This window comes from Sapajus apella, unplaced genomic scaffold (genome assembly GCF_009761245.1).
Source record: "Sapajus apella isolate SASKATOON/1434 unplaced genomic scaffold, GSC_monkey_1.0 scaffold23, whole genome shotgun sequence".
Taxonomy (NCBI): Eukaryota; Metazoa; Chordata; class Mammalia; order Primates; family Cebidae; genus Sapajus; species Sapajus apella.
Window position 1 is genome coordinate 29253626 of NW_022436963.1, and position 23884 is coordinate 29277509.

Genomic DNA, 23884 nt, shown 5'->3' on the forward strand with positions numbered 1-23884 from the left:
TGGATCCTCGAAAGAAAACAAACAAATCAGAGTTTAGTTTTTTAAGACTAAATAACAGCAAGACAAAGAAATAGCATTTATATTGAAAAAACTGTAAAGGTTGACAATATCTCCACAACTCATTAAATAGGATGGGGAAGAGTAAAATATGTAACACTTTTGCCTCTTAGTGTGGGCTTTGAAACCTCCCCTCCAATGGTGATTTCACCACTTCCTAGAGAGGAAGCTTCAGATTCTGCCTTTGCAAAAGAAGAATACCCACCTCCCTAAGTTGTTAGGTGTCTAAGAAGGATAACATTATGCAGAGCATTAAACATATAACCTGACACAGAGACACTCTACATAATAGGTATTTTCCCTTCTAAAGCAACCCATATTTCTAGAGGCAACTAGCTATAGATTGGTGCAAGAGTATTGCAGTTTTTGCCATTACTTTTAATGCAATTAAAAACGCGATTACTTTTGCACCAACCTAATATATTGTTGTAATTAAGAACACCTATACACCTGGGTTAAAAATTCCCCTCTACTAGTTATGAACTGTGAAAAACCTCAGTTTCCTTATCTCTGAAACAGGATAACAATGTCTACCTGACAGTGTTTTGTTTTCTCAGTTTTAATTTTTTCCCTATGGTTATATGTGAACAAAGAATGAAAAATCAAATGGTTCTAAAAGGCTTAGTATGAGAAACATAAACCCTCCTATCCCCTTGTCTCCCTTTTCTAAAGGCAACCAGATTCACCTCTTTGGGTTTTTTTATTTTTTTTTTTTATTGGTTTGGTATTTATTTTCATCTTTCAATAATGTATCTCTTGATCCTTCAGTTTTAGGGATTATCTTTTGAATGCCTACTCTGGAAAATGAGTCTTTAGCTCTCCTTCGCACATCCTCCTAATGTAAATAAGTCATAATTTTGATTAGATCATTAACACATGATAACATAACTATGACTATGCAGTGCTATTCTCAAGTGAGCAATGAAACAAACCAAGATTACTTCTTTGCTTCCTTTGTAAATCTTTTTGCTTTTCCTAGTTTCTTTTTGTTTGCTTGGGTTTCTGTATGCACATTACTAATTCAAACTCCAAACTTTTGGCCGATTTCCAAAAACTTGTTAAAATATGATTATACACATACTATAAAATATCCTTCTAGGACATTCCTTCACCATGGTCCTTGGAGTTCCTCTCGTATCTCTTCAATGCAGCACAATGTAGCAGTCTCTCATAGCCCAAGGAATCACCCCAAGTTCTTTGTCTCACAACCAAGAACATTAAGGAGTATGGACAGCAACGGTGAGATGGAACGAAAGTTTATTAAGCCAAAGAAGAAAGCTCTCCACTGCAGAGAGGGGACTCGGAAGAGGGTTTCCATTTCACAGTTGAATACAGAGGCTTTTATAAGAAACCAATGAGGGCTGGGGATCTCATTTGCATAAGGCACAAATTTCTGGTAGCTTCATCCATCCTTTTACTGTGCATATGGACCCTTGGCTTTAGTTACTCCATATTGCTTTGTTCTCCTTACTGTACATGTGTCAGGGCTGGAATTTTCCATTGTGGGCATGTCTGGGCAAGTTTCTTGTGTATTCTTTCTTATCTGTGTGGCTGTGGGCATGTCTTAGGCGGGCCCCCCCTGTGCAAGTTCCCTTATCGGTGCCTGCAGCTTGATTTTTCAGGCTGTTGTTTTGTTTGAAAGAATTCAACTGAGAACCCATCCTAACTGCTTGCCTGGCCGGTTTCTTCCTTTGTCCTCTCTATTTAATCTTGTGTCTTCTTCTTCTGATTTATTCTTTTGTTTTCAGAAACATATCCTACAGAGGTTTACTATAAACATGATGATAGTTTGGCCGGGAATGGAATTCTAGGATAGAAATAATTTTTCTCTGTTCTTTTTTTTTTTTTTTTTTTTTTTTGAGACAGGGTCTCACTCTGTTGCATTTCAGCAGTGGTGCAATCTCAGCTTACTGCAGCTTCCACCTCTTGGGTTCAAGTGATTCTTCCACCTCAGCCTCCCAAGTAGCTGGAATTACAGTGTATGCCACTGTGCCCAGCTAATTTTCATATTTTTAGTAGAGACAAGGTTTCACCATGGTGGCCAGGCTGGTCTCGAACTCCTAGCCTCAAGTGACCCACCTGCCTTGGCCTCTCAAAGCAATGGGATTACAGGCATGAGCCACCGTGCCTAGGATAGAAATAATTTTTCTAATGAGTTTTGGAATTAATAATCCATTGTCCTCCAAATTATATTGTCCTCCATATTCTTTGAGAAGTCCAAAACAATTCTAGTTTCTATTTCTTTGTATGTGACCTGCTTCTCTCTCCCTCTCTTTCTCTCTCTCTCTCTCTCTCTCTCTCTCTCTCTCTCTCACACACACACACACACACACACACACACATACACACATAGCATTTATATGCTATTCTCTTTGTCTTCATTGTTCCAAACTTTTACAATATTGTGATTTGTTATGGAGTCTAATGTTATCTTTTCTGGTTGATACTCAGTTTGCCTATTTAATTGGGAATCTTTTTTCCTTCTGTTCTGGAAGATTGAGATTTATTGTGGAGAATGTATTTCTCTCCTACTTTTATCCTTCTCTCTTTATCTAGAATGGTCTTATGATTTCCTCCATTTTATCTGTTTTCTTTCCTGTGTTTCCTCTCCTTATGTTTTTGCTCTATCCTTCAGAAACTTTCCTCCGATTTCTTTTCAGCTCTGTGTCACCTCTGCCACTGCCAGGCAAGTAAAGGCAAATGTCCAGGCTGCACACACGTCAGTCCTGCTGCAGCAGCATTTCCAGGGAGAGCATGCAGACAAGTGCGGTAGCAGGTATTCAGGTTGCCCCGGCATTTTAGGGCAACTCACCAAGATCTAGTAAGCTGTGAGATTCCAGAAGAAGGTTGCCAAATCTTGAGATGCAGGGCATCAAACTTCATCATTATAAAATCACCAGCATCTTTCTTAGTATGATCTTCATGCTAGAGGGCAAGAATACCACCTGGAGCCACAACTGGGGAGGTACCATGCCTTTCCCTGGCATGACTGGAAAGTAGGGGCCAATGTTAGACCATAAGAGTTGACTAGGATTGATTGCCATAAACACTGGGCTGTGATTAGTTTCCTCGGAGCATTGCGGAGAGCCTCTTTTTCTGGCAAGCCAGCCTACAGGAGATCAGTCTTAGACAAGTTAGCCTTTACGTTTCAATTATCATGGCTTAAATTTTTAGGAACTCTCTTCTAGTGTCTGAATGTTCCCTATTTCTTGTTTATGCAAATAAATAAGAAACATCCTTTTCTTGCTATTGTCAGTTCAATATCTAATATTTCTCTGAAAATAAGAATGATAGAATTTCTTTTTGCTTGCTTCGAACTTGATCTTTTGTGTTAGAAATTATCTTCATGTCTATTGACTCATAGTTGTTAGTCCATATTTAAGAGTGTGGCGCTAAAAAGCCAACGTGAAGCCATGAACGTGTAGATGAAGTTCATTGACTAAGACCTGGGCCATTTCCTTGTGAAGCTCCTCATGCCCACATTATTATTTAGGTGTTTCCTTTTCAGCTGATCCCTAGCTAGAGAGACAGTATCTAGTATTTAGTCTCATGTGGAAGGACATAGGACTCAACTCCAGTGTCCTGGGAGCCTTCTAGGAGACAGAGAATCTCAACATTCACTATATGAACACTCACTAAATCCCTGCTATCCTCAGTTCAACCTAGTGTCCTCTGGCTCAGTGACCTACCTCTGTGTTACCTACTTAGAATGTAAAATCCCAGAATACTTCTGAGGTGGGGAGTGTGAATCACCTGGCTGCCTGGAATAAGGGAGAGCAGATAGGGACCTAACTGATTCTAAACAGCATTCCTCCAGTGCTCTGTTACCTGACTTCCAGTGATACTTGAATTCCCAAATTTTGGTGGGGGGAGGGGTTCTGTAGAGTAAGTCAGACTTCTTCTTGTCTTTCCCCGCTGTCAGCTTAGGATTCAGGGTTTGTTATCTCCTAATCATCCAGTTGCTTTCCTGGGTTTTAATAGTAATACCTCCTAACCATTCTCTCTGTCTTATGCCTTAAAAAAAAAATCCTCCAGGCACGGTGCCTCATGCCTGTAATCCCAGTACTTTGGGAGGCTGATGCGGGCAGATTGCCTGAGCTCAGGAGTTCAAGACCAGCCTGGACAACACAGTAAAACTCCATCTCTACTAAAATACAAAAAAGTTAGCCAGGTGTGGCAGCGTGCACCTGTAGTCCCAGCTACTCAGCAGGCTGAGGCAGGAGAATTGCTTGAACCTGGGAGGCGGAGGTTGCAGTAAGCCGAGATCATGCCACTGTACTCCAGCCTGGGCAACAAAAGTAAAATTGTATCTCAAAAAAAAAGAAAAGAAAAGAAAAGAAATCCTTGTACTACTGTTTAAAGAAGTTTTAGAAGGTTCCAAGGACTCTAATATGATAATTGTGATGAGGAAATGGATAACTTAAGGAAGCCAGAACAATGCCTGACGTAATCATTATTTTTGTTGCTTTGTTAATATTCTATCACTGTAAAATTATCCAAGTTTATAAATTATATACTATATAGCCAAACAGCATGGACAAGGAGGACCCTGTGAAATTAAGACCTATGTCATTCACCTTACCAGTGGTCTCAGGTCATCTGTACAACCATGAGCTTTTAGAATGGTTAGTTTCCATTCCATTTCATTGAGAATGAGCTCGTAAAAGAAACAGGAGTTGAGTGTGAGTGACACCTAGCCACTAACATGATAAACATTCTAAATCTGTATTCAGTATCATGTGAGTATACCCTCATACTGAAATGCAGACCTCTACTACTGGTAAATTCCACTGATTCTTTTTGAAGAAAGAATTGCCCTTCTGAAGTTTGCTGCCCTATCTTCCCATGTTTATCACTTCTACAAAGTCATGCAGCATGCGTCAGGGACCCTATGAGGTAAGCAATCTTGCACTGTATGTGAGCATTTGCACTGATGCTCCCAGAAGCAACCCTTAGTTCTTGCATGATTTCTGGCCTCAGGAGAATTAAAAAATAGAAGACAAGTGTGGAAAACAAAGGTTGAAAAGATTCTGTTTAAATCCTTCTCCTGTGAAAAAAAGAAGAAGAAGAAAAAAAAAGATTCTGTATTTTAAAGCCAAAGATACTTCTCAGCTAAGCTTTTCTCAGACCTTTCATGTCCCTCAGTAAAGTATATTTTTGGCTATGCCCCATAAACTACTCCAATAATCCATTAAGATAGCTGTAGAAATCAGCATAGCAAACTATCAGTGTGCTAGTTTAGTTATTCACCGGTTATTAATCTTCTCAGCTCAGGGTCATATTGTCCTGTCTTCAGCATTTTTCACAGTGTCTGATGATGTCCAGAGAGTTAATGGAAGTCTTGAAATGTGAATACAACAAGCATGATAATCCCTTGACTTGATGTCATTCTAGGGATCATCTCCAAACTTCATGCGTTGCCCTGGCAAATGAGCAGGAAAACACCTGTGTTACTTATCTGGGCATTTGTACACTGTTCTGACAAAGAAATATCTACATGCAATGATAATTTCCTTATGATACTTTCACTAGCAGCAAATTGTTTTGAGCATTTATCAGTTTTGGTAGCTGTCATTTTTGTTCCTTCTTTAGCTTCTTTGTAAAGTTGAGGCAGATTTTGTCATGAATTAGAGATATACAGTATTTCTTTGGAGATGTATACGAACATTTTCCTGTAACTAAATTTTACTTTCTCCCTCCCCAACCTCTGCATGTTTGGAGAAGTTATCTTTCTCTGAAACTTCCTGCACTTCTAAACGGAGTCAGGCGCAAGAGACTTCAATGATGATGATGGTGATGGTGATGATGATGATGATGATGATAGCTTTATTCAAACACTTAAAGTGTTCATCATATTACATGCCACCACAGGAATATTACAAGTTAAGAAACATATTAACTGACTTATAAGTCAAGTAACTTTCCCACAGTCAACTAGTAAGCAGCAGAGCTAAAATTTTAATCCAGGTTTTCCTGACTTCAGAACTGAGTTTCTTAGCTACTTTCAGTCTGTAAGAGCAGCTTTCTGTCTAGAATCTGTACTCTCACCACAAGAATATAGATAGCAGTTTTTCATTTGGATCTGCATGATACATGCACCTATCTTTACACATGGAAGAGGTTATTTTACTTAGAATGCCTGTATTCAACAAGATATCAGTTGAGCTCATGTAGGGCATTCTTGACCTTTGCAAGGATTTTGGCATTTACTCTGAGGTAAACGTGGAGGCATCTTTGTTTCTGCCATCTTCTTAGTAATAGCTAGCATTTCTTTGAGCACCTTTTATGTGGCAAGCTCTATTCTTAAAACTTTGTATTGGCCAGGCCCATGGCTCACACCTGTAATTGCAGCACTTTGGGAGGCTGAGGCAGAAGGATCACCTGAGGTCAGGAGTTTCAGATCAGCCTGGCCAACATGGTGAAACCCCATCTCTACTAAAAGCACAAAATTAGCCAGGTGTGATGGCACATGCCTGTAATCCCAGCTACGCAGGAAGCTGAAGTGGGAGAAATGCTTGCAACTGGGAGGCAGAGGTTGCAGTGAGCTGAGATTGTGCTGTTGCACTCCAGCCTGGGCAACAAGAGTGAAACTCCATCTTTAAAAAACAAACAAAAACCCAAGTTGTATTAATTCACTCATTTAATCCTGAAAATATGAGGAATACATTATTATTCCCATTGTTAATTACCATTAAATCTGAGGAATCTGAGGTACTGAGAAAATAAGCAACTTGTCAACATAGGAAGTGGTAGAATTAAAATTCAAATTCAAGAAGTCTGGTTTCAGTGTTCACATTTTTAATCCTGAAGCTAAACTGTCTCTCATTCAAGGAGTCTAATTATCCAATATGTAATGAATATATAATATAAATCTTATAATAAAATATATAATTAATATAGAATGAATGTTTTCAAAACTTGGAAATGTTTTAAATCCAGATATTTTTGTCTCTTCTTGAGCTGAGCTTTCATTTATGGAGCTGGACTCCATAAATAACCAAGACATTACTATGTTTGGGAGCATTTGACATTAAAATCTAATGATTCCTTTTTGGCTTTCTCAGAGCTGCTTCTTGCCGTTCTTCTCTTGGATTCTTTTCTTACCTTATGACACTGTGCTTAGTCGGATTCCCATTTTTTCCTTCCCCTTCTTATGTCTTGACTTCTGCAAGTACCCCTAGTTTCAACATATCATGTCACATTCTATCAGAATAAAAAGAGAATTAGGCAAAGTTCATTTATACCTAAACATTGGCAGCCACCCAAACACCTCTTTCACAGTGAATTAAAGTAAGCAGTGAGCTACAGAGATATTGGAATGGAAATCAGTGACTTATAGGGCTTTTGAGCCAACCATACTGGGGTCCAATACCTGTTTTCTCCTAACTAGATCTGTGGCCTCAGACAATATATTTAACCTCCCTAAGGGAGCCTTGGGCACGTTGTCTATAATGATAATGATGATGCCTATATCATAGGGTTGTGAAGTGTAGCTGTTAGTGATCCATTCACTCTGGAGATATTTACTGAGCACCTATTATGTGTCAGTAACTGTGCTATGTAGAAAGTATCTATGCAGAATTAGAGAGGCATGTTCTCTGCTCTCACATGCTTATATTTTAGTGAGGTCATAAAGGCAACCATGTAGTACAGATCCTGACACATGGTAAACACTTTCTGTACATAAGCTGCAATGATGATGAGAATGATGGTGCTCAACACTGGCAATGGGGCTATCATGGTATCACCACCATTTTCCTAAGAACTTTAAATGGAAATTCCAGTCCATAGGAACTAGGCATCAATAGGAAATCTACTTGTTTTCTTTTTTTTTTTTTCCCTCCTCATAAAAATGATCTATCAGATAATCACAAAACAAAACGGAGAATGTTTGGTCAATACATCCCTAAACAACTTGATAAATATACTACAATCTTAGCTTTTGGTGAGAGTAATAAAGGTAGGCATTTTAACAATTTCTTTTAAACACATATATTAAATCTTCTGTTGAAAGGCTGACAGATGTCCAGGAATCATAAGTTAAAGTAACCTCTTCTAGTACCAAGGCGAATGGTCATCTTTATTCTTAGCAAAGAGAGAATAATCTTTTTTTCAATCACGTAATTCTATAGATGCTGCATTTTCTTTCTCCGTGTTTTACCTCCTTTTCGAACCTGTGGTTTAATGATTCTGAATTTGCCACCTTTCTCGTCAGTTTCACAATTCATCCTCTGGGTAATTTTCCAGTGACATTTTTTCCTTTTGGAATGTGCATTTATGCAGTCCTCTGACTTGAGAAGCCAGAATACCATTGGCGCATGAAGTGCCTTTGGTGTCTTTAGATTTAGCTGCTAGCTTGAAGCATCTGGCAACTGAACATAAACTCCAGTACTTGAGCATTCATGCTTGAACGAGAAATTACTTTGTCATCTCCACTGGCTTTTATTAAGCAGCCAACAGCTGCCTTGGAACTATGACTTACTACAGTGAGCTGGTTCCCTTAGAACATCACCCTCTTCTTACTCTCAAAATAAGTATCTCTTTTTCCTTTCTTCCCCATGCAAATCTCTGGCATCAATAGTAACAGTAATAATAGTATCTCATACTCAGTAGCTCTTTAAGTTTTATGAAGCATGTTAAAATCCATTAACTCATTTTGAATTTCATAGTCATCCTGGGATGCCAAATACTATCTCTTCCAAATTACAGATAAGAAAACTACAGCCCAGAGACGTCAAACGACTTGCTGGTGGTTTCATGCCTAAACAGTGCTTTATGGCCAAATCTAGAAACCAGGCTTTTAGACACTAAACTGAGTGTTTTATATGTTTCATCATGCTGACATTTTTAGCAAAACCTAGGTTATCAGACAGTCACTAAGAGAAGGTCTTTTATTCCCTGAGAAATAACATCCAGCGACTATTTCTGAGATGAGCTCTAAGCCTGGGTTAATTTCCAGTAAACAGAGTCCTGCTTATTTCTGGTGCTCTAGCATTGTTAGGGAGCTCCTGCCATGGGAAAATGGCAGAGTAACCTATTGGCCTCCATGTTGCTCAAGTGAACATTGCATCCTGAATGAAAAGTGCCCTCTGGGGTTGTGAAAAGTGCCAGGTCCTGCTATGGTAACTAAATGTAAGATAACCTTTCTGTGGAAAGCAAGTATTTGATGGCTAAGAAATGGTTTTGTAAACTATGGAATGATCTACAAATGCAAAGGACCGTATGCCTTGCACATTTTGCCTGCTTGAGTAAATGAATGATTTTTCTTAGTATCTCTCTGTGAATGTTGGTTTATTTGATACTACAGCAGTTTGCAAACTCTGTTTACTCTTTTGCACAGCAGCCGAGAGATAGACCCTATGGAGTTGGCATGTGTCATACAAATAATGTGTACCTATTTGTTATAACCTAGGCTGGGGTCTTGCCTCACTATTTCCTACTGGTACTGAGCTATTAAATTCTAATGGATAATCTAGGAAGTGAATACTTTCCTGTAAACTTTAACAAATTTTATTGAGGAACGGACATTTAAGTGTAGACTCACACACACACACACACACACACACACACACACACACAAGGTTTTATTTGTTTTAATTCAAGTAACTAATATGTTTGTGGAATGAAGAAGTCATTAATGTTGTTTTTTTTTGGTAACCAAGACCTCGTCAAAAATCTGTTTCTCTTTCTGCTCTTAATCTCTTTCTGGAGTCTCCTGCCAATTTTTAATGTTGACCATTTCTCAATATTTTCAGTGTGTAGTAGTACTAGAGTGCTTCACTCATCACCATGGCAAAGCCTACTTGTCATTTTGAGAAAAGTAAATGTGGATTTGGAAAACGTGGGACTTTGGGTCACATCAGAACTCTGACTTAAATTTCAGGTACCCTTTAGTTAGAAGTGGCAAGATACAGCTTATCTGCAAATGACTGTAATTACAAAGATAGAGCTTGTCCAACAAAGGTTTTCTGTTTTAATATCATAAAAACCAAAAGATGGAATCATGCTCCACAAAAGACTGCCTTTTCACATTCTAAAAATTCGTTTTCGGCTCTGTGTACTCCTGTTGGTGTGAATGCTGTTTATTAGCATGTAATATCTTTGTGTTTGTGGAGTAGAGGACTCTGCTGCTCTCTGCATGTCTATCTTGCTCTGTTTCTCTGCATTTTCATCTCCTTTTCCTTGCCTCTTGGCTTTTCAATTCTTTCCACCTCCATTATCCTTTATATTAGATTAGATCTAACTTTAAAATTATTTGATGTATCTTTACATTTTATGTTCCCTGTATCTAATTTAAAAGACATGAAAAGTTGTAAACATCTCTCTGAAAATAAACTAAATTAAGTTTCTTTATACCTCCCTGACCTCCCTGACCCTCAATTGATATTTTTTTTCTCTTTGGCTCAGCAACTCTCAATAGAGAGGAAAGTTTCCTTATCTCTAGCGTGGAAGATTGGACTAAATGTGCAGTGACCCTCAAACCTACCCCAGAGAGTAGTTCTTCCTTACAAGAGTGAGTTTTCCAATGATTTGCCTCTTTCTCTTCAAAAACAGTAACAAAGTCTTAATTCAGCGCTCTTCAGATTTTCATTCTCCCTTCTTTAAATTTCATTGAATGTGTATATAGATCCCACTATGAAGCAAGCAATGCAGCAGGAAGAAGAGTCTCTTTTAGTTAAACTCGTAATACCTTACCTAGCTGCACACAAAGGGGGCATTTCAGCAATTGCAGGGGACCTCATAGCTATTAATAGTTGCCCATTCTGAAGAGTTTCAGGAAAAATTTCCCTTAGAATTAAGGACAAAACCTAAAACAAGCTAGTCAGTGGTGGACCAGACTGTTGGGGGTACGGGAGGGAGAATTGTTTAAGGTTTTGTTTTGCAGAAAGCTTTATAAATCAATCCTACCTACATTAAATAAAGAGAGAGTAACTAATAATGTCTACCAAGATATTAATACCTTCTGTTTTAAGCTTCATATGCTCCTTGGTGACCTCATCTCAAATCTATAGGCAAACAAAGAAGTGCTGCTTTAGAATATGAGAATTATTGCTTCTTTCCCAAGATGCAGTCCTTAAACAGAGGAATCTGAAAACATGTAGAAAATTACTGAAAGGAGCAGGTTAAACAGAAAAGAGGGACAGTCTCTTCTTCTGCTAACGTTTCAGCACCATCTACTGTCCAGAATATTAATCCTTCCCCACATTGCACTGTGTGTGAATAGGCACTTGGTTGTTCTTTGCACGTAATCACAATGGAAGGCATTGTCTTTGGAATTCATTGTCCTTGCCTCAAGGTGTACACTTCCTTTCTTTTGTAGTTTAGGTAAATATTTGCTTACCGTGTTTCAGCAGATGCAGCCCAATGCCCAGCAGATGCAATACATTCCTTTAATCAGCAAAGATATTATTATGCCATTCTTATGCATGAAATTTACTGTATTTCACTGACACTAATGGGATTTTGGGGGGATTCTTTTGCTCAGTGAGTCATAAGAGAGAGTTCCTTATGTGTAGTAGCTGAAAGAAACAGAAAACATTCTAATTATTATTTGATGAAAATGTTTCTCCGTGGGTAAAAGATATCTGTGGTTCCCATTTATGATTCCTTTTTATCTTCCATCACAGTCAAAGGCACACCATAGAGAGATTTTAATTATATCTTGACTCGAATATACAATGTATTTAATTTGTCATTGAGAATAGTCTTTTCCTAGTCCTTTTAGATTGTCATTTCTTTCAAATCATAAAGAAAGCTTCGAAAAGGAAATGTGAGAGGGCAAATTTATCATATTTCTCCCTTCCCTCTTCTGTTATTACTTGCTATTTTGCTTGAGGAAGTATTCTTGTTCATAATGGAAGCTTAGGCACCTGCAGAAAATTTTTTGCATTTAGAAAGACATCCCAGATGAAAAACCCTGCTACTGAAACATGGCACAAATCCAAACCCAGGATGTTTGCTTTCCCTGGTGATGGGTAAAAATGAAAACAAACAAGTTGACCGTGAATGACTTTAAGACAGATTATATCTTGCTTATTAAAAACAAACAAACAAAAATCTCCTTATTAATAGTTGTAACCAAGTTAGAGACTTGGGAGGCAACCAAGAGCGTTTGAGTGTCATTAAAGCAGTCTTCATAATTAAATAGGTGCTTTATGCTACACATTTTGACCACGCAAATCTACTAACTTTGATTACCACTTGGCTGCTTGTTTTGCAGGCACCTATACTTGGCCCCCTTGATTGGCTTGTGCATAGCAGTTTCCATTTGTGGCAGTCAAGCTTATTAAACAGCTCTACTTTGTGTTTTTCCCCCAGTGCTTGAAAATAGATTGGTAAGCATTCCGCTCAGGGGCGATTTGTAAATTGCTTTACAGAAGGCTCAAGTTTGTGCTCAAGCAGACTGGGGTCAAAATTTGCCTTGTGTTTTCTTCTGATGTCATTTGTCAAGTTGCACACGTAGTTCAAAGAACCAGGCCACAATACTACGTGGCAGTGCTTCTTGGTAAGAATCGATTAAAAATGTTGACTAGTGAAAGTGCCCTATGCCAGTGCTGTGTTATTTCTGCCACCTAAGAGGGCAGATTTACTTGTCTTTAGCCAAAATACACCTAATGTTCTTTTCCAAGTTGATTCCTCTTCCCTTCTTCATACAACAAAGTCACATTTTAATTATGTTAACAAAAAGAGAGGTAAGATAAGTAAAAGTCCTATTGAGAGAACTAGCCTGTGTTTTAAAATTATAAAAATTCTCAATTTACAGCCATAGTTTCTCAATGGAAAACAAATCTTAGTGAAAAGTAAATGTGTCTAAAAGAGATCAGATGTGTAAAGAATTTTCCAAAGAGCAAAATTATAAGCAAAATAGATATTTAGGAACAAACCACATGTATAGATGTCTGATATTATCTGAGTGATGATAACCTGAACAGATTTTATTTCATCAGGAGATTTTGGCAGTTAAAGCTTATCCCTAAAATCAGGGCTTGGAGCTGAGCTCTCTTCCAGAAACCTGAGGCAGACAAAAAAATTTCTACCCAGATTTGAGACCTTTAAAAGACCTTTACCTGCGGCCAAAATGGACAGCAAGACCACCCCACAAAAAGAGAGTCAGACCTATACAATATAGGGTGTAACACCCTTTATTTTGCTATGCTATGAAGCACAAACCCCAAATTTTTCACATAACCTGATTGACACCTTTACAACCACACAACAGGGAGAAGTGCTGCCCATGAGGAAGAAAAAACTTCACTTATATGATGAACTTCCAAGCCAAAATTATAAAGACCTTGAGGAAGTCTGCCACCATAAGAGACAGTCAGCAGATAGAACAAATGACACCTTCAAAATTATCAATAATACAACCACCTAAAAAGGACTTGTAGCTAAGTGTAAGTAGATTCCTCAAGGATAACCTCGCTTACCCCATCCATCATTCCCTACTTCCCTCCGTAACTTTCTAACAATGGATTTATTTCTGGAAAGTAACTAAGGAGGAAAAGAACAAACTGGAAACTGTGGTGTTTTCGTTTGTTTGTTTTGATAGCTACTTTAAAATGTAGATCTTAATGACCCAGCAGAGAATAGTAATTATAAAATTAATCAATGTTTCTTCTATTTAAGGATGAATTATTCTCTGAAAACTAAATAGAATTTTAAGTAATGCCTTGCTTCTGACAATAGGTATTTTATGAAAGCATTAATTCAGATTTTCTCCTTGATGTGAAACGCAGAAACTCAGTGTTTAAATTTTAGAGAAATTATACATTTGCTTTTTTCATTCTTGTTTTTATAAGTAGTATAAAACTTTAATTTTAAATGGCATATGCTCTAGAATTAGAGTTTGCCATCTTTTTTATTTTATTGTTCTGTGGAGTATTCATTTTAAATATTTACATTTTAAGTACTAAAGCAATCTGAGCAAACTTCCCTTTCCTGTCTGGCACAGAAGAGTAATCACAGTGGGTGAGGATGCAGAATGGTGAGGTGGGTTGTAGATCTGTCCAGAGGCATGGTTGTGGGTAGATATAGAGCTGGTGGGCACAGGAGACAGCTGGCAAGGTTGGCAGATTGATTATACTGAACAAAATGTAAATTGATTCAGCAAATTAGTAAATGTTTTCACGATAAGATATAGAAATAGTTGTAGCTATGTATACATGTATATATGCACAGATATTTCCCAGCTCTGTTGGCTGAGAGGTTCTAGGATCAATGACCCTCAGTAACAATAAGCACATTGGATGTCCACCTCTTGGTTTCTCAAAGCCATCCTCCACTGTAAAAGAACTCGAGCTCCCTGAAGAAATGACTGATTCTAGGGCTATTTCAGGAAAAAAGTGTAATGTGAGCCTTACTGGACCAGAAAGTAAAGAAACACTTAATGAATAATACTAAAATGTCAAACAGACAAAGAACCCAACTAAAAAGGACTCCCATAGGCCAAAATGGGGACAATTTGAGCATCAGTGTAAATAATGATAGTAATGTATTACCACCTGTCAAATAAAATAAGCCATGAATTTATCCTGATGTAAGTGAGCACATAAATAAATGGGGGAGAGGAGAAAGCTTTTCCTTAGAGTAGAATGTCAGCTGATGTATATAGATTGCAGAAGGAAAGATAGCAACAAAGAATCACCATTTGACAACCATCATAAAAGTCATTAATTCAGGCAGGAGTCTTCAATGGATTCTAAGGCTGGTGAGTACAAGTTTGATGACCATCAGTGACTGGTGTAATCTTGGAATATCTCCCAACAAAGTACTCATTATTTATTTATTTATTTTAGTTTATTATTATTTTTGAGGCAGAGTCTCACTCTGTCACCCAGGCTGGAATGCAGTGGCATGACACTGCTGTCTCTACCTCCTAGGTTCAAGCGATTCTCGTGCCTCAGCCTCTTGAGTAGCTGGGACTACAGGCTCACCACACCCAACTAATTTTTGTAGTTTTTTTTTTTTTTAGTAAAGACAAGGTTTGATCATTTTGGTCAGGCTGGTCTCAAACTCCTGGCCTCAAGTGACCTGCCTTCCTCGGCCTTCCAAAGTTCTGGGATTACAGGTATGAGCCACTGCAGCCACCCAAAGTACTCATTATTTACAAGGGTAAAAATGGTGTGAATAAAATGGGGAAGCCAGGCAAACACCACCATATGTATATATGTATATATGTGTGTGTGTGTGTGTGTGTGTGTGTGTGTGTGTATGGTGAGGAGAAGGGGTGTATGTGTGTGTATACTCACATATATATGCATGTATATATGTATATGGAGAAGAAAATAAGCAAATACAGTAAAATATTAGCTTCTGAGGAGAGTATCTGAAGGTGAAAAAGTTCTTTGTGCTTTTCTGGCAAACTTTCTGTAAGTTTGAAATTATTTCAAAACAAATTATTTTTTTAAATCAAGATAAAAGTGCGAAATGTGGCCTTATAAGCAAATTCAGTGGTAAACACAGATGAAGGGCCAGTGCTTGCACGGTGAGTGCTGAGTTAACCTTCAGGTGGCTCCTTTTTAAAATTCCATATTCAACCTAAGTCAGGATAAATAATAAGAAATACTTCATATAGCTTCCTGATTTATATACTTCAAGATACAAGGCCTTATTTTCATCAGCCTCCAACAGGGCCACACACAGATTTTCCATAACTTATTTTTAACCAACTCTCAAGAGTAGGAACAGAACTACTCTTATAAGGCACCAGGGACTTATAAAAGTGTAAGATGTAGTCCCTGACTCCCAGAAAGCTAATTAGTTACAGGGGGAGAAGCAGAACACGTGTAAAAAAGACAAATGATTTTGCACAACAATGCACTAGCTTTGTGTTGAAGAAATAAGAACAGTTAATGCCGATGGGCTTCATGAAAGGACAGGATCACCAGTGAACAAGGTGGTTACAAAGGGAATGTGGGGAGATGACTTGGATTCATGGGCTCTTCAAGACAGCAGGCTTTTTCCAGCCTGGCTGGCCATTGGGAGATCCTGGCATCCCCTCTCTGAGGGCACCAACCTCCACCTGAATACTTCCAGAAATGGATATTCATGTTCTTCTGAGGCAGCCCATTTCCCTGTTGGAGAAGTCAAATTAGTAGCAAGTTCTTCCTTCTATGGAGCCAAAATACACCTGTTTGTAGTTACTCTTTGCTTTCAACTTTGGGGCAGTGCAAAACAACCTTAGCTTATCTTCTGCCTATAAGCCCTTCATGTATTTAAGAATTTTTGTCATGGGTCTCTCCCAATTTATCTTTCTCATGCCAAACACCTTCAGTTATTTTAGCTGATCTTTCACTAACCTAGGTGCACTAATGTGGCAATGAATTCAAAACATGTTCCTAGTAAGCTGTGGTCTGACTAATGCAAAATACAACCAGATTATTACCTCCCTAAATTGGAACATCATGTGTTATTAATGCAACCGAAGATTGCATTGCCTTCCTTTGAGAGCTGCATGGACTCCATGAGCACTGAAATGCTCAGATGTTAAACATGCGATCTGCCAATCTCCCAGCATGTACCTAGTAGCTGATTTTTTAAGTGTAGTTCCTTGCCTTTATCCCTATTAAAGTTTGCCTAGTTGAAAAGGTTGGTCCCACTTGAAACCACTGTGAATCTTGATCCTCATCTAATGTTTAGGGTATGCCTTTTACATGTGTGTTTTATGCAAAATTGATAGTTTATCTTGCACTGGTTTTTATTTTTAAAAAAATGGAGCCAACTATAGAATGTTAAGTTTCATCCTTAGAGATGCTACCTCAGGATTACTGTCATCATTAATCAACAGTCTTTGCTGTGGCATTTAAATATTATTAAAAATAATTATTGCTGGGTGAGGTGGCTCATGGCTGTAATCCCAGCATTTGGGAGGCCGAGGTGGGTAGATCAGGAGGTCAGGAGTTCAAGACCAACCTGGCCCAGGTGGTGAAACCCCATCTCAATTAAAAATACAAAAATTTATCTGGCATAATGGTGGGTAATCCCAGGTACTCAGCAGGCTGAGGCAGAGAGTTGCTTGAACCTGGGAGGCGGAGGTTGCAGTGAGCTGGGATCGTGCCATTGCGCTCTAGCCTGGTGACAAAGTGAGACTTCGTTTCTCAAAAAAAAAAAAAAAAAAAAATTCTCTGACCAGTCCCCTTGTGTTATTTGAGGTGAGCTTGCTGTCTGCTCTTTGACTAGCTCCAGGCCTTTGAAGAATCCCATTTTTTAAATTCTCCCTATAAAAACTAATTTAAGAAAAAAAAATACAACCCTGCTGAAAGGCATCATCAAAACCATTACAGTCAAGAAATTTGTTAACAAAAGAGATGTGTCTCCTTCCACGAATGAAGATGACTAAAACACACATTAAATATTATCCTGATAGGCACCAAGTGAATATATTAGCACTGTAAATGAAAGATAAAGAAATTATAAACTAAAATGGAAGAATTGGAAGTGTATTAGGAAAGCAACATCAAAATGGAATTCTTATCCTGTGGACCCAAAAGCACTTAGTTTTGCAGATAATAAGAACATCAGCCAGGTGCGGCGGCTCACGCCTATAAACCCAGCACTTTGGGAGGCCAAGGCACGAGGAGCTCTTGAGGCCAGGAGTTTGAGACCAACCTGAGCAGTGTAGCAAGACCCTTTGCCTATAAAAATATAAACCATTAGCTGGCACCAGTGGCTCACACGTGTAATCCCAGCACTTTGGGATGCTGAGGCAGGCAGATTGGCTGATGTCAGGAGCTCAAGCAAGACCAGCTGGGGCAACATGGCAAAATCCCCATCTCTACCAAAAATACACACAAAAAAAAAAAAAACCCCACAGAAACAATTAGCTGGGCATGGTGGCATGCACTTGTGGTCTCAGCTACTTGGGAGGTTGAGGCAGGAGGATCATTTGAGCCTGAGATGCAGAGGTTGCAGTGAGGCAGGATTGCACCTCTGCGTTCCAACCTCAGGGACAGAATGAGACCCCATCTCAAAAATAAAATAAAATAAAACAAAACACTAGCCGGACATGGTGGTGCATGCCTCTAGTCCTATCTTGATGGGAAGATTGCTTGAGCCGAGTAAGTTGAAGTTACAGTGAGCTTTGATCATGCCATTGTACTCCAGCTTGGGCAATAGAACAAGAACCTGTTAAAAAAAATGCAGTGTTTTAAAAAATAGAATTATTATCCAATGGACCTCAAAACACTTCTTTTTACAGGTAATACGAACTATAAATCAGAAAGTCTTTCCACAAACAGTGAAAGTGAGAATGTAATAAGGCTTGTAATTTATACGTCTAATTGTGTATCTGATTATTAACTGAATACTTAATATTATTAAAAATGGTGGTTAATAACTGTTCCTCATGGTTGTTATAATCCCTAAAACAAAGCACTTAGTTTCCCTTTTGCCATTTATACACTATATAAAACACTGCAGAAAGTAAAAAATTTATTTTTTTTACTCTAGGAGAATTAAGCATTTGGTAAATATATATATATGTGTGTATATATATATATATATATATATATGTATTTTTTTTTAAGTATCGATCCTCTAAGTTCAAAATTTATCAGTCTACACAGTATGAACCAACCACCATCAGGAAAGTTTAGGGATGTTGTTGGTCCTATTTATTGTTTCTATTTAATTACATCCAAATCTAGCCATCAGTTTACATCTTGAGTTCTAATTGCCTTTGAAAGTTCTACGCACAGAACAATAGCTCAAGTTACTCTTCAGAACAGAAGTCATAGATGTAGGTTCTTCCCGATCTTGATGAATTAAAACCAAAGGAGAGGAGACAGTTTGTTTTGCAGGAAGCCATCTGTTTGTTTGTATACAGGGTTTGTATTCAAATTTTAGGAAATTAATCAAGGAAAAAGCATCAAAATTCACAACACAGAAAACAAGAGTACTGAACAAACATACACTTTGAGAAAACCAAGTCACTAATGAGATTTTGAACCTCTTTAATTTAATCTTTTCTTGTCCCTAGGAGACCTCTCTGGTATGTGTACAGTGCATGAGTTTGCATTGATTCTTGCTACTTCAGGGCTCAGAACATGAATCAGCGACAAGTGCTAAGTTAATGAATTAGCAGCTGTCAGAACAACAACTGTACCAACGTAATCCTTGATTCAGGGAACTCTTCTGGTCCTTGGTTAAAAGACAGCTAAGTTTACCAATAATAAAATCCATCCCAGATCCCTACATGTGCATAAAGAGGTAAACGTTTCTTTAGAACAGGAATGCCATTCAAAAACGTGAGCCATAATTTCAAATGGCTCTAGGCTTCGGGGTATGTGCCAGCTCCTTGCTGCTTGGCCAGAAGTTGTCAGGAGATAGGGAGACAAGACAGTTTTAGGAACTGGAGCCTGGACATTTGACTCTACACTCATAAGTCTGATGTGTAAGCTTAGAGCTAGAGCCAGCATTTTAGGCATAAAACCATCACTGCTGTTACCTGTCTAAGGCAGTAACTTCATTACTCAGGCAGTGAAGCCCTCTGCAACCATCTGCACCCCATGGCAGAAACTCTTTGAATTCCTTCTGCATTTAAATATCTTCAGTTGACTACACATAATCAAGAGTGCAAATTGCTTTATTATGCCCTTAGACTTATTCTCTGCGTGATTTGTGTGTGGATATCCTGTTTTCAGCAAAGAGAAAGGCAGAATTGCACAATAGACAATATGTTAACAACTCTTAGACATCAGTCTGCCCATCTGTTAAATAGGGATGATAATAGTACCTATTTGTTAGAAATAAATGAAATAATCCATGTAAAGTTCTTAATAGTGCTAAGGGACTCAGTTATTATGACTGTTCTTATTCCCTCAGCCTCCGTTATGTCTGCTGTCCTTGTACCACACAATCCATGCTTGGTGGATGAATCGACAAATAAATGAATTAAAATGAAACTCTAAATTGCAGAATCAGTGGGCAGCTATTTAAAGTAAAATTAGGCCTCTTTATCAAATACAACCCATAGAAGTATATCATTTTAGCCTGGGATCTGTTTCAGTCTTCATTTTATACATGAGGAAAATTTTTAAGTCAAAATGGGGCTAATCCTTGATATTTTCTTAGAATAAGATTTGTACTTATCACTTTTCCTCGTTACACACACACACACACACACACACACACACACGCACACACACACCTTTGTCACTATCTATTCCTGGTCGTTAGTCAATCAATACAGCAGATTTTTATTATGTAGCCCTCAGAAACCTTGAGTTTTTAAATCAGGGGTTTTCCATCCCATTACCTTTTTGCTGTACCTGTTGCTCACTTCTCATTTCATGGACATCACTCATTCAATGTTGACTAAAAGCACATTAATCCACTTGTCATGATCTTTTCCTATTTTTAGAAAACAGAAAAAGTACATCCCACTACTAGATTATAACCTATTTAGGACAGAGATTTTCTTTTTCTAACTATCTGAGAGGTTTTCTTTCTGTAGTTGGATAAAAGGATGGAAAAATGGTTTTAAATACTGTCTTTAAAGAGGAAATTTTAGTGTGGGTTGTCAGTAAATAAGACTCAAAAAAATTCTCCTATCATTTATAATTTCAAAATTCTCAGCTGCTATTTTAATCCAAGAGGTTCCCTGAATAAATATTTATATACCTCACAGCCTGAAATGCAGTCCTATGACAATGGAGAGGATTAGTCAATGTTCTTTTATTGTTTGGTTTGGTTTTGGTTTGTCTGCTTTGTAATTGTTTGATTGGCTTGGTTTAGTATATAGAAATTTCTGGAATATGGCTTAATTCAGAAATTTATTCTTTAGGTAAGTATATGGCCTTTATATTGAATTCAAACTGCTTCTCACTATTGTACTCTCTGACACCATTTATGAAATAATGTTGCAGAAAAATAAGGGAATATGAATGTAAATGTAGTTTTGGAGTTTGCAAACTATCTCAGCTAAGCAAGCCTATTCTATTCCCAGTTTAAACTATAATGTAAAGGTGAATTTTAAAGCTAACTTATGGTCCTTATTTTAAAGAAGTGATATACCTGTATCATTTTGTCAGTGATGTTCATTACAGCATTTTTTATGATTTCTAATTATAAATTTTAGAAAATGTCTAATAAAATTTGCTAAAATGCCAACTAGTTCCAAAATGGTTAAAACTATAAAGCTAAGGCAGATTATAAAACTATGTTCAAAAAGGAATAAACATGCCTATATAATATTAAGGAGGAGAAAAAGGCAAATCGTATGTGTCTTATGTTTATAATGGTGTAAAACAAAACAACTGAAAAAGTATGAGCCAAAAAGACTGGGGGAAATTATACCACCATGAAAATAGATGTTTTATCTGGTAGAATTTGTTTTTCTATTCCTTCTTTTAATTTTCCTGAATTTCCTAAATTCCCTGTACTAAAACATTTATTACTTTTACAATAGAAAAAAAACAGCCCAACAAATTTCAAATCAACGTGGATTTTTTTTCTGTTTGCACTCAGTTTTCTAGTGAAAGCCTTCTATGTGGCTTTCTAGTGAAACTGGAGAGATATGAAAACCTTTTCAATTCAGAGCAGGCTGCCAGAAAGCTCCTTCCATGAGCATCTTCAGAGATCTCACCTCCATGCTCCCCGGCTGAGTTCTGTTGCTCTGAGAAGGTTCACATAATGAGTGTTTTCATCTTTTCATATGAAAAATGACCTCCTGACCTGAGTCTGAGCTTCCCAGATGACTGAGGTTTGCTGGTCACAGCCTCAGAAAAAATAAAGCAAAATTACTTAGTATTTCATCCTGCTCTTGGAGTCTACATTTTATTTCCACACAAGCTCACAGACTTTGCTGTTGTTGTTTGTTTTGTTTTAACTCTGCAGATCCAACAAGGGTAATGGTGCCCCCTTCCAGTATGGATGTCACTGTTGGAGAAAGTATTGTTCTGCTGTGCCAGGTAACACATGATCACTCGCTAGACATCGTGTTTACTTGGTCATTTAATGGACACCTGATAGACTTTGACAGAGATGGAGACCACTTTGAAAGAGTTGGAGGGGTAAGTATTAATATCAAACTGTCCACAGAAAACACGGTATACAAATGAACTTCTCGAAACTGACTCAAACCAACTTGTTTAGACCAACTTAACAATATATTTAAAGTTACTATTCTAGAATTTTGTTCAGATAATCTTATGGCAAGAAACTCTTCGTTAATTCTTGCTCCTTTTTGCACAATAAATGTGGCATCATTCATTGAGCAGCCCTATATGGCAAGATTGCTCTCTATCTGGCACCAATCCTATAGGTTAATTATTCATTGGGTGTATGAATTAAAAATTGATGTTCACAGTCATTGGAGGACTTGTCTTGTCCTCATAGCTACTGAATCACAGAACTCAGCTTAAAACTTCAAATCCCAAACTCTGTGTCACATATCATACCATATACCTTAGAATCTGATTAAGAAAATAGCTTAAGGATAGCTTTCTTCTGTTTGTAGGCTGCTAATTAAACTCCCTTTGACCTTGTAGAAGGCTCATCATTGTGAATTTAGGCTTTTCTTTCATTTTTTTGAAGTCTCGCTCTGTTGGCAGGCTGGAGTTCAGTGGCGTGATCTTGGCTCACTGCAACCTCTGCCTCCCGGGTTCAAGCAATTCTCCTGCCCCACCTCCCAAGTAACTGGGACTGCAGGTGAATGCCACCATGCTCAGCTAATTTTTGTATTTGTAGTAGAGATGGGGTTTCACCATGTTGGCCAGGATGGTTTCGATCTCTTGACCTCATGATCTGCCCACCTTGGCCTCTCAAACTGCTGGGATTACAGGTATGAGCCACTGTGCCAGGCCAGGTTTTCTTTCTTGTATCTGAAGGTCTGATTGGGTTATTTACTATCTCCAGGTAATTTGAATTCAAAATGATTGAGTTTTCGAAATGCCTTACTTTCCATAACTGTGTATTATCATTGAACACATAACAAGAAGAGGTTAAATCTGGAAACAATTTGTGTCTATCACAATCATTCTCAAAAAAATTTTTTCTGTTCTAACACAGCTCTATAGTCCCACTGATAATAAAGATTGACTCTGGCTGCCATTTTTATTCCAACCAAAACATAGCAGAATATAAAAATGGGGTACTGATTTGAAAAGCCCTCCCCACTTTCTATGCTGCCATAAAAATCTGTCCATCCCCTCTATGTTGAGAGTAAGTTTCTGAAGTCGTCCATATGATACACTGAAAGCATATTTTCCACCCAACTATAGTACTAGCCCTGTTCATTACATTCTTGCTACCTTTAGCAAACAGAGTTTTTGCAGTTAAATCACAGAACACCAAAAACCATTTCAATGCCTGTTTCCTCAATTCTATGCCAAGTGTGGTATCTGATTGGTACAACTTTAGATGGCACAGGAAAGAAGTTAATTCATTACATCAGTAGAAGCCTTGGTTCACTAGGGATTATCGCTTGCAAACCTGATTGAGAAAAATTGGATGAATTGCGAATGTAACCATTCTGGACCTCTTTCACATGGTTCAGCTTAATAACTCTGGCTGAGAGAAATATTAACTACTTCACAGAGACATTGGAGTTATTGAATATTTTGAGATCTAGGAAAGTGCATAGCCCAATGCCTACCACAAAAGTAGTACTTGATAAACTTTAGTGGTGGTATTAATTGAAAGAAGGGTAACGTTGATTGTAATAACAGGAAAGTATAAATTGAGAACATTCTTCATAAATTGAGCAGAATGTTCTCACATTAAAACCAATTTCTTGGTCAGGAGAGATATTAAAAGTGCTAAATCCCAGAATGGCACAAGCACCAACCAATCAGAACAGATGCCTGACCAATCGAAGTGGATGTCCTAC

General features: G+C 37.9%; 1 protein-coding gene across 6 annotated transcripts in view; it reads left to right on the top strand.

The window, feature by feature from the left end:
- The window catches only part of CNTN4 (contactin 4), a 969481-nt gene that overhangs the window by 913023 nt on the left and 32574 nt on the right, over nt 1-23884 (top strand). For all 6 annotated transcript variants that reach the window (XM_032289676.1, XM_032289672.1, XM_032289675.1 and 3 more), the window contains one exon: nt 21892-22067. In XM_032289676.1, the coding sequence (XP_032145567.1) occupies nt 21892-22067 (176 nt within the window). The remainder of the gene's footprint in view (nt 1-21891; nt 22068-23884) is intronic.